The following is a 15,305-nucleotide window of genomic DNA, read 5'->3' as shown; positions in this document are numbered from 1 at the left end:
TCATCAGTGTGAGTATCTGGTCTGATTTGGAAAGAGACTCAGCAAGATAGAGAAAACTGTATTTGCTTTACAAAGATACACAACATTATAAATTCAAAATGTCAGGAGTAATTGGGTATCTCACACTGGACAATGGTCTACTGGTGGAGAGAGGGAAAATAGTAGTTTTTGCCACTGTAGTCAATACTACTTTTGAAAATGGGTACCAGAAACCCAAATGCAAATCCTCCATACACTTCACATCATCCTGAATCGCTCATCATCTATCAATGGCAAAAGTCTCCATTGCACTGGAAGATATTCTGTCTGGAAATACATGGAAGAACAGTTTTGTACTCTCGCTTCCAGTTTCTGCACCACCCACGCTTTTGTACATAGAGCTTTAATAAAGCAGCACACATGCATGAAAGGTATTTCACATTCACCTGTAATTCAAGTCCAGTAGGAGTATCTGCATAGGAGTGAGAAAATACTTTCAACTCTCTTTCCTGACCTGTTGCCTAAGATTGTCCTACCCCTGTCATAGGGAATGACCCTGACTGGTGATACTCTGATAGCCACAAAAGCTATATAACATTTTTTAATAACTCATCCCAAAGAAATATAAATGCTTGCTTATTAAAACATAATTAAGAAATATTTGTTCAATGCTTCAGCCTGTAACAGAACAACGTGCAGAAAAATAAGCAGACAGAGGCATTTTTTCCTTATGTTGTTCCTTCTTTTTTGTGGCTTTAGCATGTTTGCTTATAGTCAGCAAGTACCAGCTTATGTTCTCTTCTCTGTTAACCAGGGTTCTTACCAGTGACGACACTGGGGATTTTGGACAGAAAGCTCTTGACAGTGCGGATGGGAACTCCACCTGTTTTGTCATCCTGCATTCTTGTAATGATGTCTTCAATCTGTCAAAAGAAAGGAAAGGCTTTGTGGTTTATGCAAAACAGTGATTGTAACGTTTACATATCATGAGTGCTTTGGAGTCCTGCTGGTAGGATGGTCTTCAAATATACCATGTGCATTACTGCACAAACACAGACCTAGAGACACAGCTATCGTCCAAATTTAAACCCTGAGATTAGAAATCTTGAGACAATAGACAAGCTTTGAAGACAGTGGTTGGATACTGACAAGCCAACTGCAACTGTGCTTTTTTTTTGCTGACCAGGGGTGACAGAAAGCTGCTGTTTACTCCACAGATGAACTGGGTTACACTTCAACCAGCTTAAGGAGCTTTCCATCTATTCTACTTTCACCTCTGTTCCCACATTCATTTGAATCCTCAATACTGTAACCTTGCAAGGGCTTTCATTTTCCAAAGGGTCCCAGACAGTCACTGCCTATGGCTTGAGAAGAATGCAAGACACAACAACTGGACTTCCCCTGCCTCATGCTGTAGGCTAGGATGCTATACGCCCGTGGTCAGCCTACAAGGTAAATAACCAGAGTAAAATGACTGTAGAGAAAAACTCGTTGGAATTTCACAGCCAAGTTACCTTTTAGTTCACGGGCACATGCATAATCCATTACATACAGGAAAATACACAATTGTCTTCAAGAGCCATGGCAATCAGAAGATCCAATTACTACAGGAAGGAGCTTAATTCTCCTCCTGTTTACTCTAAAACGGGAAGGAATTTTTGCTCCTTTTAAGGCTACTGCCCATACATTTACTTGAAGGCAACACCAGGGAGAACAAAAAGCTAAACAGAAGCACAGTGCAGAAATTCAGTATCTCCAAAAACTCTCTTCAAGTTAATAAGGTCTCAGAAGCCCAACAAAAATAAACCCAAAACTGTTGTCTTTGTTAGCTCAAGCAGCTGACAGCACAGCCCTACCTGCTGTTGGTGACAGGGGCCGAGGGCAGCCAGACAGGGAGTACGGCTCTGATTGTACCTAAAGATTTTCTCCTCACAGATGCTACAAAATGTAACCCCAGCAGAAAGGTTACATGGTGGGAGCACAGTCCCTCTCTCTCCTAAGGCAGCCTAAGAGCTCAACGTGCTCTCTTCAACTCAGAAAGCTGCTTCATTTAGATGCACAAGTGATTTTTTTTCACAGACTTAACACCTACATTTCAAAACAAGTTTAATTTCAAGTCTTCCCAAGGTGGTAAGACAATCTCCCTGCCAACTTCAGACACTGAATTTGATCACTGTGTTTTTAACCTCAGTTTACCACTTAACTGAACTGTTCACACCTTGTTTATATATTACTTGTAAGTTAACACATGTCCTGAACAAATTCTCAGTGGGAATGAAGTCACAAAGATGAAAATATCCTGACATACTTAATAGGTTACATGACAGTTGGGTACCTACAATTAATTTCTGAGAGAATAATGTTACTTTTTCCACAACCCAATCTCTATGAAAATTAATACCACCTTTTCCCCTTTAGCTGAGCTTTATCCAAAGTTATTTGCTGATTAAAAATGTAGGGCTTTTTTCCAGTCTGAGCATATCTGGAGAAGGAACTGCTCATCTCTGATACCTGGAGGGGTAACTGCTCTTCTCCAGAGTGGACAAGAAGCATTTCACTGTGTTGAGGGGAGCCTGACAGCATCACTTGTCATCAACTCAGACCTACCTAAGGCTATGGTGCTCCAATGCCAGACCTACCAGAGGGACATGGCATCTCAGTTGCCTGCGAAGGGTGAACACAAAATCACAGAATGGAGCAGGTTGGAAGGGACTACAGTGGGTCATCTGGTCGAACCTCCCTGCTCAAGCAGGGTCATCGTAGAGCACACTGCCTCCAGACAGTTCTTGAATATCTCCAGTGAGAGAGACTCCACAACCTCTCTGGGCAACAGTCACCTACACAGTAAAGAAGTTCTTCCTCATATGCAGGTGGAACTCCCTGTGCATCAGTTTCTGCTTGTTGCCTCTTGTCCTATTGTTTGGCACCACAGAGAAGAGCCTGACTCCATTCTGAGTTTTAAACTTCATCCAAGGTCAGTCAGACTAAGAACCACTTCTGCAAGGCAATGAAAAAGCCTGTTACGTACCTTCATCTGTATGCACTTGTAGCTGACATCAGAGGAAGATTTTCTCCATGCATATTAGGAGGAAACTACCCTAGAATGTGTTATGAGTCCTCCACATCTCCAGGAACACTTAAGAGCTTCAAAAATCACAAGCATAGTTTTTGGTAAAACTGTTATTTTCTCTTTTTTCACTTCAATGAAAAATTCAGAATGAAAAATAAGCTTCAAAAAATTATTTCAATGCAGGAAAATAAACTTCTTATTCTTTTGCTCACTGTAAGCTAAAGAAACATCAGCATGATTTATGCCATTAACACCCTATGAAAAGTTCCATTTCAAGCAAAATAAAACTTTAATTATCTTAAAAGAAAGATACATTGTTTTTACCTAAACTATTCTCTGTTTCAAGCAATCAGGCAGGCACTGGTATCTCAAGTGGGGCCATTAATTTCAGTTTCAGTCACAATTACAAAAGCCTGCTGCAATTTTAAATCAAAAATAAAGAAAACTACTCCAGGGAACTCCTTCCCAAATGGCTCCTTCTCACTCTTGTCTTCCAGTCTGACTACTGGCACTTAATGCTCTCCTTATTTCTTCTTTCCTTTCCTTTCTATTCAAATGCCATATCTCCTTTCTTCCCTGTCCTCTCATTTGGTCTAGACATGACTACACGTCATCCTCCCTCAGCACACACTGCATTTTCAGTCTGCTGCCCAAGAGTCCCCAGGGTTACAAGGTCCTCATTGTACATACTCTTTCCATTCCCAACATGCTTTCCTTGTGCTCTCCAGGAAAATTTTTGCACTGCTCAGAGGGGACAGCATCGCATACTCAAAGAAACATTTGATGATAATTTTATCCTTTCTTAAACCTATAATCAAGTATTAATTAAAATATTAAAAACCTGTATCTAGCAACCTATGTCCAGTTTTTGTTCAGTTCACTACAAAGAGAAGATCTGACCCTTTCTATCAGCCTTTGTTTTGCATGCATCCAATGCTTGCAGATATTACTAGCCTGGATCCAAATTCCTGCTGAGCTATGGAAATGTTTCATGAATTAAGTGATACAGTGACAAAGCGGAAAAAAAGTGATTATTAGAGCTTCAAGTGTGGAGAAAAGCAAAGAGGGAACATCAAGTGTGAAGGTCACTTTCATCAAAGCTTTTCATCTTAGCTTTTAAGAGAGATACTTAGACACTTGAGTGCTAATGAGTCTCCCTTCAGCTTCTGCATGTCATTAAATATCCCTTAGGTTTCCCTGTTTGCCAGAGCCCCTGGACAGTTCATTTCATCAGGGTAGGAAGCAAGAACGAGCGCAACAAAGCATTCTCATATTTATCACTCCTAAATGAGCAAGCTTCAGTGAACTAACTTCTGCCCAACAAAAGTCATAGTAAGAACAGGCAATAGTTTTTTTTTTATATGACAGGGGTCACTGCTCTTTCAACATAGTCTGATTTTGCATCATTAAAGGGAATGGTTATTCTTCCCTCCAAGTGGATTCTGGGTCAGTATCTCCCCAAGAAAGCCAGAGCAATTCATGTATCTGCTGTCACTGTTAGCTACACACTGTAATGTATGCCTAACAAACCAGATCTGCCTTTCCTCCTGACTGGTTGCTGACAACTCTGCTCCCTACATTTATCCAGAATGTTTTTATTTCACATTATTCCATTTGCATTGCATTGAAAAGGGCTTCTGGCTTCAGGAACACATTAGTGGAGACATAAACTACTGCAAGTGGTTTATGAGAGGCTACCAACATACTCTCTGACACAGAATGTGTTGGGGATTTAATGTATATGTAGGATTTGCTAGTACTCATAAGACCTTCTTTTCCACTATCAGCACTTTTGCTGGTCTAAGGAGATTGAAGGCACACAGTAGAAGACCTTGAATTTCTGTCAGAGCCAAGATGTCTATCACTGGAAGATGAGAAGTCCTTTTTCTGAGGAAGGGGCAAATAAAAGATTACATTTGTTGATGTGTTAGAATAACTGAGTCATAATACAACAACAAATGTAACAACCACAGCCTGGGAACTTTGGGTCAGTGTCACACAACATTCCTGTTGCTACCATTATAAGAGGGAAAATGACTCTCAGCTTTGCAGTAGCTTTTCTTTCTCCCAGCACCAAAGTAAAGCAGGTACCCCTTCTGCTGCACATTAGCATGCACAGCCTTGCTGAGCCCTGGTCAAGGTCAGCCTTGAAGGTGACATGCTGAGGGGAAGGGCAAGTAACACATGAAAAAGAAAAGCTAACAGTTCCCACCTCCCACAGCCCCATGCCCGGACACCAACAGCAGCTACTGGAGCTACCTGGCTGAACATGTTCAATTGCGACTGAGTGACGACCACATAATGATGTCAGAGGCCACCGCAGTCCCATTTTATTTTTGTGAGCTAGTGAGGAAAACAATGCACTTTTCATATTCTAGCCTCTGAATTAGCTGCACAAACTCCCTTGGACCCTGCAGGAAAGCTCCTGCTGCGTATTTCTGATTATTTTGGTATGCACCAGGTTCCTGACCAATTACTCACAGCAGCTACCCTACTCTTGGGGGGATTCCTGTCACCAGCTAACCCGTGGCTGGAGAGTCTCCAAGCATCACTCATCAGTGCTAATATTAAATGTATAGGGTTAGACAGACAGCTTTGTGCAATTGCAAATATCCTTTTTGACCTGGCTGACAGCAGCTCTCATGCATACTGGTGGAGCTGGATGGTGTGTGGAGGAAAAGGTCAATCTGTTGTCAGCTAGCATGATGGCAATAATTATAAACACATTTGATCTTTTACTCTTGACTGAAATGTAAGTTTAAAATAGACTGTTTCTCACAGTGCCAACTCTTATGGGTCCCGTAAGTGCCTCTGACTAGCCCTCTGACACTGCCAGTATGCCTGTACCTTTTGCACCTGCTGACTCCTGCCACACAGCCCACACACACATAGACAAGGAAAGTTAATTTGACAAGATGCCTGAAGCCAACTTGCTTCACTGGTCCAGACAATTTCACTCTGTTCAAAAACAGGACGAGGAGGCAAAAAAATAAAGGGCTATACCCTTCAGCACCCTTGAGGAAAAAAGGACAACCTTGCCTCTGAGACAACGCTGGAAAGCAGCAAGGCAGCACTACCAAGAATTCTGGTGTGACCTTCAGCAATCAGCTTCATCTGCATCTGTTCAAGTCTCCTCTCTTGCATAACAGAGACAATACCGAAATACACAGTGGTGGTGAAACTTAACTAAGATGTCCAAGGACCTGGAGTGCCTTGCACAGCAGACACCACACGACTAGGAAAGATATGCTCCCCATCTCTGACAACCTTTCACAATCCCAACAAAATCAAATGGCACCAGAGCACCAACGTGCCAGCCAGCAGGGCTGTTTGTCTGCTTTCCACATGGCCATCTTCCAACGACAGCTGAGGGCAGGGGTGCTGATGCAACTTGTGCTCTTCCTGATGGAGTTCTCTCTGCTTATTTTAAATTTCAGAGCTTATTTCAGATAAAGGCAGAGTATACTACTTATCTCCCTCAAATCTGAACGTGTGTCAGGGAACAAAGAAAATAACAACTGCGATCTTCAGATGTTTATTGGGATGGTGAAACAGAGCTAAAAATGTCACCTTGAAACTGGTAACATGCTTTAGCATTCATATATCTCTACTGTGAACAAAAGGGTATCAGTGAAGGAACAACCACCAAGGTATTTGTCATGATTAATTGTATACTGTTGCTAATTTAGCTAGAGCTTCACAAAAGAGAGCATCTACTCACAAGTCAATACATGGAGGGACAGGTTTCACCACACCAATTGAATTAACCAAAACAATTCTTAGGTAAAAACTGTGACTTACTTAGCTGCTGAGGTGCAACACCAGAGTCTGGGAAGCATCATTTTGACTGGACCATGTCTCCCCTAACACAGCCTACAGGGCCAGCTCTGCATGGTATCCCTAGTTCAGGCCTGGGCTGCATCAAAAGAACGTGTAGCCATGGAAAACTGCCTGTTTCCCTCAGGCAGTATATGCACAGTTCAAAACCAGAGTTTAATATTCAGCAAAAAAACAAAGCTTAGCAAATTAATTCAGCAAACAGAGATTCTCTAAATGAGTTGAACTAATGCAATTTTCTCCCTCCCCAAAAAATCAAGCATTTTAGCCCATCAGTGTCAACAGTTAGAAGCAAAAGACATCAATGTGTCAGTGTTATGCAAACTCAATTTTTCATTAAAAACATTTTGACAGACAACTCCCAATGAGCTCAAATTCTACATGAGCTATAATTGCTTAAAAGAGGAAGCCATTTTGGCATATTAGAAAGCTGAGTAAAATAGGAAAAGTAAAGTCTTGCTTATGGATTGTGCCATGAAATTATAGTAGCAAATGCTTGGGACTGTTGCATCATACAGCACAACAGAAGCTTCTTGTGAACAGCAGTGCATTTTTTTCCCCATGCTTTCTACAGTTATGGTAAAGATGTCACATATATGCACATAATCAGCTTGAGAGATCTTACACCATCTAAAGTACAACTGCTCTATTTAAAAACCTTCTCAGGCTAGCTACAAATTAGAGCAAATATTTACTTTGTTCTATAAGCAGAAGTGTTAAGCTTCTTATGACTGTAGGAAGGTATCATAAATATCCAGTGAAGACAATACGAATTTTAAATAAAACACTCCAGTGGAAACCAAGTAGTCATAGAATTATGACTGAGATATGATAAGTCACATTTTGGTTAAAAAAGATATACCATCTCTGCCATCCAGTATTTATTGAATAGGAGTGGCTTATGTGTGACTTATGAACTATGCAAATATATATGCAAACCTATGCAGAGATAAATGCATAAATTCAAAGATTATTCCAGCCAGGAAACTTGTAGGATGGAATAATCTATAAAGTGTTTCTCAGTATGTGATTTGAATTGAAGGAAACACCACTCTGGGGAAAAAAAGGAAGAAGGATCCATCCCCCTGTCCCCTTAACAGTCCTGCTAGAGGCACGGGTGCTGACAGCATCCGGGCTGTTGGTGTGTGCCAGCTAGTGACAGAATTGAGCTTTCCAGACCATTTTACATAGGTCAGCAGTCACCTAGTACTAACTTCCATCTGACCATGCCATCCTCAGCAAGATTTGAGTGGATAATTCTGAAGTGTTCTGCAACGACTATCTGCACATAGAAGGCCAGATCAAAACAAAGCAGCAGCATGGGTTGAAATATGATGGAATAAGGTTATAACAGGAAATCTAGATCTGCACTTATGGTAATGTATTCACCACGGTCCCCATATGCTAATAACAAGAGGGGCTTGGGGGAGCACAGGAGTAGGTGCTTTCCTTTGATGAGGTTCTACTGAAGTCCCTGACTGCAGGGACTGACAGCATCCTGCTGCCTAGCTCCAGCCAGGGTCCGACGCACAAGTTGCCATGGAAACGGTAGAGATTTTCTCTTCTGTTGCATCACTGCACCGAATGTAAAACTACGCAGGTCTCCAGACTGCTCATACGGTGATGAATGAGCAGAAGAGCAGACATGCCTCCCACAGCCCACATGGGGACTGTTGCAGAAGGACTGAATGCCTTACGTGACACGGCAGAGCTCCTTTGCGTGCCTGCTCCCATGCAGGCAGACACACTTGGGCCCCTTGTCAATCCCACCACAGGCAGGGCACAAAGGTGAAGCCCATTAACCCAGCCTCAGGAATGCCCAGAAGCAAATCTGTGATCCAGCTGCCATCTAAAAATAACACTGCACAAACCACTTGAATTGGCCAGTGCCAGAAGTGAGTTTAGCTCAACAGCTTTGATTTTGCTAGTGCTTCTTTTGGGGGTTAGCTTCCACACCCAGAATTTCGCTGAGTCCTGCTCATCAACTAATCATTCTCATGCAAGACAAAAATATCCTGAAACCATTTTTTTTTTTGTATTGGAACTGAGAAAGCTCCAGAAATTTTGAATCTTCCAGCAACATTGGGCTGAGTCTCCAATGTGTAACATTATTCAAGGACAGTTTTTCAAGCCCATTTAGAAGTAGCACATAAGAATTTTAGTATTACATGTGGTCTTTGTGTGTGACATGGCATGAGAAAGCAGCACCTCTCTCCCCCATGATGCTGAACTGAAGTTTGATAAACATAGTACTTGAAGAGGAAGTTCACTTTCCTCTGGAGCATCAAATATAAGGCACTTCCAAACAGAAAAATGCCAGACATCGGTGGGTCACCAATCTGTTCCCCAAGTCTTGATAAAAGTGCAGAGCTAGTTAGAACTGCACCCAAATCACTTCAAACCAAATCCACAACCCCAGGTGGACTCACATTTGCACCTTCCCAAAGCTGGGAATTGGACAATGTTCTCAAGGCCCATCATCATTCTCCAGAGTTGGAATCACAGAGCTGCCACCTCCCACCCTGCCTGCCTTTCAATGCAAGGCTGTGGAGGACACAACTATTCAGCCACCTTCTTCCCAGCATCATAGGCATGTAACGGTGAGTCTTTCAATGCAATAGAGTGGAAAAGGCCATTCCTGGGTCTGGCAAAAAATAAACTACTTTAAACACTGCTGAGCAGATGTAAAAAGACAAGTTGTTCCTCTTAAGTGTTTTCCCTCTTTGCTACAAAATGTAGCAACTGCTGTCTAACTGATCTGAAGTATTTAATTAAATATATTATTTATTGAAATGAACTACAGAGACATAAATATTAAGCAGGTAAGAAGTTGGGATGCAGTACGTGGATGCTCAATCAGGGTTCTGGCATTGGTACTGCTGTCTTTATAAATCTGAATAATGATAAGCAGGGAATGTAATTTTATCACCTCAAACACTCGGGAAGGACTGTATTGTTCTCTGGTTTTCACTTTTTTAAAGCAAAATAGGTTTTCTGCCTCTCTAACAAATCTTTAACAAGGAGTAAACTCTCCAGTTGAGGGGGGGAAATAATTATCTGCTGCATTCCTGGCCCTATTCGGCATACAGGGGAAGAAAACAAAGAAACCCAGTCCAATTTAAAGTGACTATTTTCTGTTTAAAATGGTAAGGCCTAACTTTGCACTTGGAATTAGGCTCCACACCTGAGGGAAGATTTGTGTTCTCTTGTGAAAGGGCAGAAGGGTATTTGTAGTGAAAAGGAGGACATATGAATCCTAAGACAAGGCTTCTACACTGTGGGCTTCTTGATTCAATCTGAGCTTCATTAAAGCACTTTCAATTGCAGGCAAAGTCAGATGAAACTATGCAGCACAATCTTGAAAATATTATGATTTAATAAGTGTACAATCATTTTATATTAATTTTTCAAAGCTTCATAAGGATGTTCCTAACTTCTCCACAGTAATGAAGATACTCGGAGCCATTCAGAAGGTAGTTCATAAGCTATTTCCAGCATGAGAAACAAAAGCTGGGTTTTGTTGTTCCCTGCAGGAAAGTTGTAGCCCTGGCACCAAATTTCCACCATTTTCTTTCCTAATGAATTGATGAGGGAAACTGTCCAGCATATCTCTTCTTCCTATTTTGGTAGTTGATGGACTTCTGTGGCTCAGTTAAAATAAATTACGCAGAAATATATCTACATACTCAGAAACCAAATGTTTCAGTTAAAAACAGCAATAAAGCAGGGCTTCAGGAATTTTTTTTCTGCCTTTTTTTTTTAAGCATTCCTCTGTGTATATAATACTGTGACACATAATAGAGTGTGACAGGTCATTTCGTGCATCATTTAATTCTTTGCACTGCAAAGTGCCCTACCACAATAAAGATTAGATACATCCTCCCCACCCCCAAATGCTGTTCAAGATGCAAAGCAGAGAAGTTTATAAATTGTAGGAAAAAGAGGAAACCCTATTCACTACTACTGAAAGGTTGTATTTTGTTTCTCTCCCTCTCACCTTGCAATTTTTAAAATTTTATTTTTTTTTTAACATATAAAACTAAAAAATTACTTTAAAAAAGGGGGGGGTGGACAAAGACAGAAAAAACACCAAATTTCCCACCCAGGATGAAAAGGTAACACTACAAAAGGAAATGTTATTTCCTTTTGAATTTCAGAACAGAGGAAAAATAGAGGCTTTGTGAAGATTTGTTTACTGGAGACTGAAGGAATGCAGATTTAATTTTTTTTCATAACTCTAAAACCATACTTTTTCTTCATATTGCTTTTTAATGCCTTTTAAATACATTTATGAAAAAAGGATCATTTTATGACCACAAATATGTACAAGAGTCAATGTTTTTCAATTGCTGAATGTCAGCCGAGAGACAGATGGGGAATTTGGTTGTAGTTCATATGGATTTAATGTATTGAAACAGAGTAACACACTAAGCAGCACACATAAACAACATGAGTTTTAAGCACCTAAGTTACAGATCACATTACAATGATTTGCCTTCCTCATTCCCTCATACACTGCAAGTAACTCTACACACAGATGGAAGATACATTTTATGGTTTTCTAACTACACTGAGATCACTATTTTATGATTATTTTTAGTTGTTTTTCCATCCAGTTTCTATAAACACACGATCCTCAGAAATATGACTTTGACTTTTAGATACAAAGAGTTACATGTTAGCATGCCTGACTTGTACCCCTATGCTATTAAATCTCATTAGTGACAAGTCTGACACTAGTATTTTATGGTAAATTATTAACAAAAGAGTGTACAGGGTTTTCACTTTGATATCAAATCATCATCTTACCAGCTAAGGTAATTACTAAGGTCACCAAAGTATTGAAAGATTCACGACTGAGGCAGACTCAAAGTCTCCCTATTTCAAAATTGTCTTTTTCTAAGAAATTATCTCCCAAGTTTTTTCTCTGTCCAACTGGAAAGCAACAAAACTAGCTCTAAAACAGAATTAAAAGGTATCTAACACACCAGCAATTCATGTTTCAGTGGGCTAACTTTTTGTAGCAATATAGCTATAGGTCTGTCTAAGAAAAGATAAAAGCTAAAGTACAATAATGATTCTTGTGGATAAGAACAAAACTTGCACAAAGAAATTTCTTTAGTGCTTCCTTATCTTACAAAGAATAATACATTTTTAAACATAAATTCTACCCTAAAATAAAACTATGCAGTCTTGCAGCAGTGGATTGGGTTTAACTTTTTTTTTTTTTTAAACTCACGTTTTTCATTGTGATCAGCTCCTGAACCTAAAAATTTATTACATTTTTCAGGTAGTTTGAGTAATAAGCTTTTGAGTAAGCTTCAGGAATTCTTCAGAGCAATTCAGTAACTCTTCTCTCTTGCCACTTGCTTTCTACAAACTGAGCAGTTTCTTGCTATGACACAAACAATGTCACTTTTTTGTTAAGATGGAGAGATCAAATGTGGATCCTTCTATTAATATATGACCACTGCAATTTGCATAGAGCTAAGAATACTTATTTGAAGTAAAACACTTCTCTAAGGACAGACTCACAAAATTCTCACCAGTATGAGCACGCTTGGCTAATGAAAAATATATACATGTATGCACACATACAATGTAAAAATATGAACAAACATGAGTGAACTGAAATTTCTTTTAAATCAACCATATTTGAATGCTGTGTCTATTCACATTTTCACAACCATGATTAAATGCAAAGGGCAAACAGTACACTACTGCTCTTTACAATTTTAAATACAGAGCATTCCTTTAAAAGTGATGGTTTATGTTCTACGTAAATGTGACTAAATAAGAAAGTAAAGAAATCCTCTGAAAAAAGTAGTGCTGACAGATTTTTTTGCTACTTATTTTACTGTAAGTCAAACAAGTGAGTGAGCAGGATTTGGCACTTAATGCTGACAACTTTAAAAAAAAAAAAAAAAAGAGAAACCCCCCAACACTAGTGAAAAATCAACATGAATCAGACACTTTACCCCCATCTAACATGTCTTACAACACTAGCTGTTTGAAGCGCAAAGGCAGGAAACATAAGACTGCATAAATCTGTTACTTAAACAGGGTGGTGGGGGGACAGTACCCTTATACCTGCAGTCAACTCAGCAAGACATGGCTCTGCATTTCTTACTGACCAGTAAGACATTAAAAAGAAAGTCAGTAATCACTGAATAACTGGATAAAGAAGGAAAAAAATGAAAAAGATTCTCTACAAGCCCACTTCAGTTTTGTACCAGTATCAAGTGGTCCCTACTATTGTTAGGAAGTATTCATGAAAAGAAACAAGACCCGACAGTCTGGAGATCAGCAGCTCAGGCTCCATGCTGGCCTCTGCACCTGCTCCAGCTCAGCAGTGCACAAGAGCTCTGCAGGAGCAGGGCGGGAGAGGATGGTGGAAGGCCATCAATAATACATGTCTGAACAGCCAGAGGGAAGCAGAAGGGATTGCACACTGCATGGTGATTTCAAAGCTGGCATTCTTGAGAGCATTCTAAGCCATTAAGAGAGCATGACCACCAGGTATTTTCTGGTGTTTTCCAGCACAAAAAAGAGATGCTGGAAGGGACTTACTCTAGACTGCATCCCAGACCCAAGCAGCTCTCCAACATGCTTGCAGAGACGGGACAGTCTCTACCAGAAATTCAACACCAGTTCTTCTCCTTTCACATTCAGGAGTCAAGTTCATATGCAGAGAGGTCTGACTGCTTTCTCAGATTTGACACTGTTATCAGAATTAGGTTCCAGATATATAGCCTACTGACAGGTTTTCAGATCAGGCAGATAATGCTGCAAAAGCTTCCAAAAGCAGTAGGTGTCTATTCTCTGCTGCTTGTAGTCCTTATTCATACAAAAGATTTACCACCAACTTCCATATACCATTTGCCTAGTCCCTTCTCTTGCTATCCTGAATCCACAGAGTCAGCAACGGCCTTTTCAATTTATTATCAACTTTAATACACCTGAGTGCAAAGTTCTGTGGCACGCTATCACTGTCACTGTATTGTCAGCCTCTGAATTCCTGGTCACCCTGGGGGTTTAATGCTTGTTTTCCTGGTATTTGCTGTTTCCTCTCTTGCCTAGATTTCTGTCCTTCCCACTACACTGTTGTTAGCAACAACTCACTGCCACAAGCATTTTGCCTTTGCTTTCCAGATGCAATAAGAGAGTAATTTGGATCCTCCTATCTCACAACATGTGGCTCCTCTTTATTGGTTCCTTAGACTTCAGGGAAGGTTACTTCCCACCTTTCTACACCTTTATCTCCAAGTGCCTCACTCTCCTCATCTCCTTTGTCATCCTACTCCCCACAACACATCTGTTCCTCTGAAAGTACAAGAACTTGTCACTCTCCAGTCCCAAGCTTGGAGAGCACTCTGGGGGGCACCACATATGCAACAGGAGGGAAAGGGCTCCATAAATACTGCTTACTTAGTCTTGCTTTATATATTTGATAGTCCCTCTGAAACTGTTTGTACAGCTTTTGAACCCACTGTCCTGCCCACATCTGGTGGGGAGGGGAGATACCAGAGAGAATTACAGGTCTACAGGTTCTACAAAAACAAGTGATTACATATTAGAGAAAGTTCATCCTTCCTGCAGTGAGCACTCAACACCCATTGGCCTTGAGAGAGCATGCACACAACTGACACACTATGTATGACCCATCTAAATGGGAACAACTCCTGCTAAAACTTGCAGTCAACTTGGAAGTGCAAACCTGAGAGAAGCTGTGTTTCTGTTACTCACCAAATTACCTAACAGCCTGCCTTTCCTCTCTCAGCAGTCTACAGTGCACCCAGTTCAAAACCAGCATCAGTTACACGCCTCCACCCCAATTCAGGGCTATTTTGTTCTTGCTCCTACACTAGAGTTTGCTACCATTGCCAAGGTTCTAACACAACCAGTTGTGAATCAGAACACAGGAAAAACTCTACCTGGCTGTAGTGCACAGAGTTGGAAGGCATCTACTTCTAAACATATCAATTTGGAGGGTAGAGGACAGCAAATTCTTGAACAGAAAGACAAACAGCCCAGAGTTGGTTATTTAAAACAAACTTTGCTACCTGTTAAGAAATTCACAGGAAGCTTTTCCACAAGTTCAGACAACAGCAAAAGTTATGTTGTTTTCAATATGAACAATACATGGTTCGTATCTTAATCAAAAAAGAAAAAGGGACTATCATTTTAATAGGTAAGCACCACTGCGTACCTCCAAGTTAATTAACGATGGCTTCTCGTTAAGTACATTTTACTAGAAACTTCAAACACTGTAGGAATCATTGTTTGTCATTTTACTCAGTATCTACTGAAATACCCATTCACATAGCATAAATACAGGTGTACACGGCACACTCACCCCCACTTGCCATGCCATTGCTTCATATGGCAGTTTTAAGAACAAGTAACACTAAATTTGTGA

At 40.5% G+C, this 15,305-nt stretch overlaps 1 protein-coding gene across 6 annotated transcripts in view; it reads right to left on the bottom strand.

Annotated features, from left to right (window-relative positions):
- Nucleotides 1-15,305, bottom strand: part of RGS6 (regulator of G protein signaling 6) — a 266,662-nt gene that overhangs the window by 104,773 nt on the left and 146,584 nt on the right. For all 6 annotated transcript variants that reach the window (XM_051791575.1, XM_051791579.1, XM_051791580.1 and 3 more), the window contains exon 3: nucleotides 803-902. In XM_051791575.1, coding sequence (XP_051647535.1) covers nucleotides 803-902 — 100 coding nt within the window. The remainder of the gene's footprint in view (nucleotides 1-802; nucleotides 903-15,305) is intronic.

This window comes from Manacus candei, unplaced genomic scaffold (genome assembly GCF_025592945.1).
Source record: "Manacus candei isolate 608988 ecotype Guabito, Panama unplaced genomic scaffold, ASM2559294v1 h1tg000033l, whole genome shotgun sequence".
Taxonomy (NCBI): domain Eukaryota; kingdom Metazoa; phylum Chordata; class Aves; order Passeriformes; family Pipridae; genus Manacus; species Manacus candei.
This window is presented reverse-complemented; position numbering and strand designations above follow the sequence as displayed.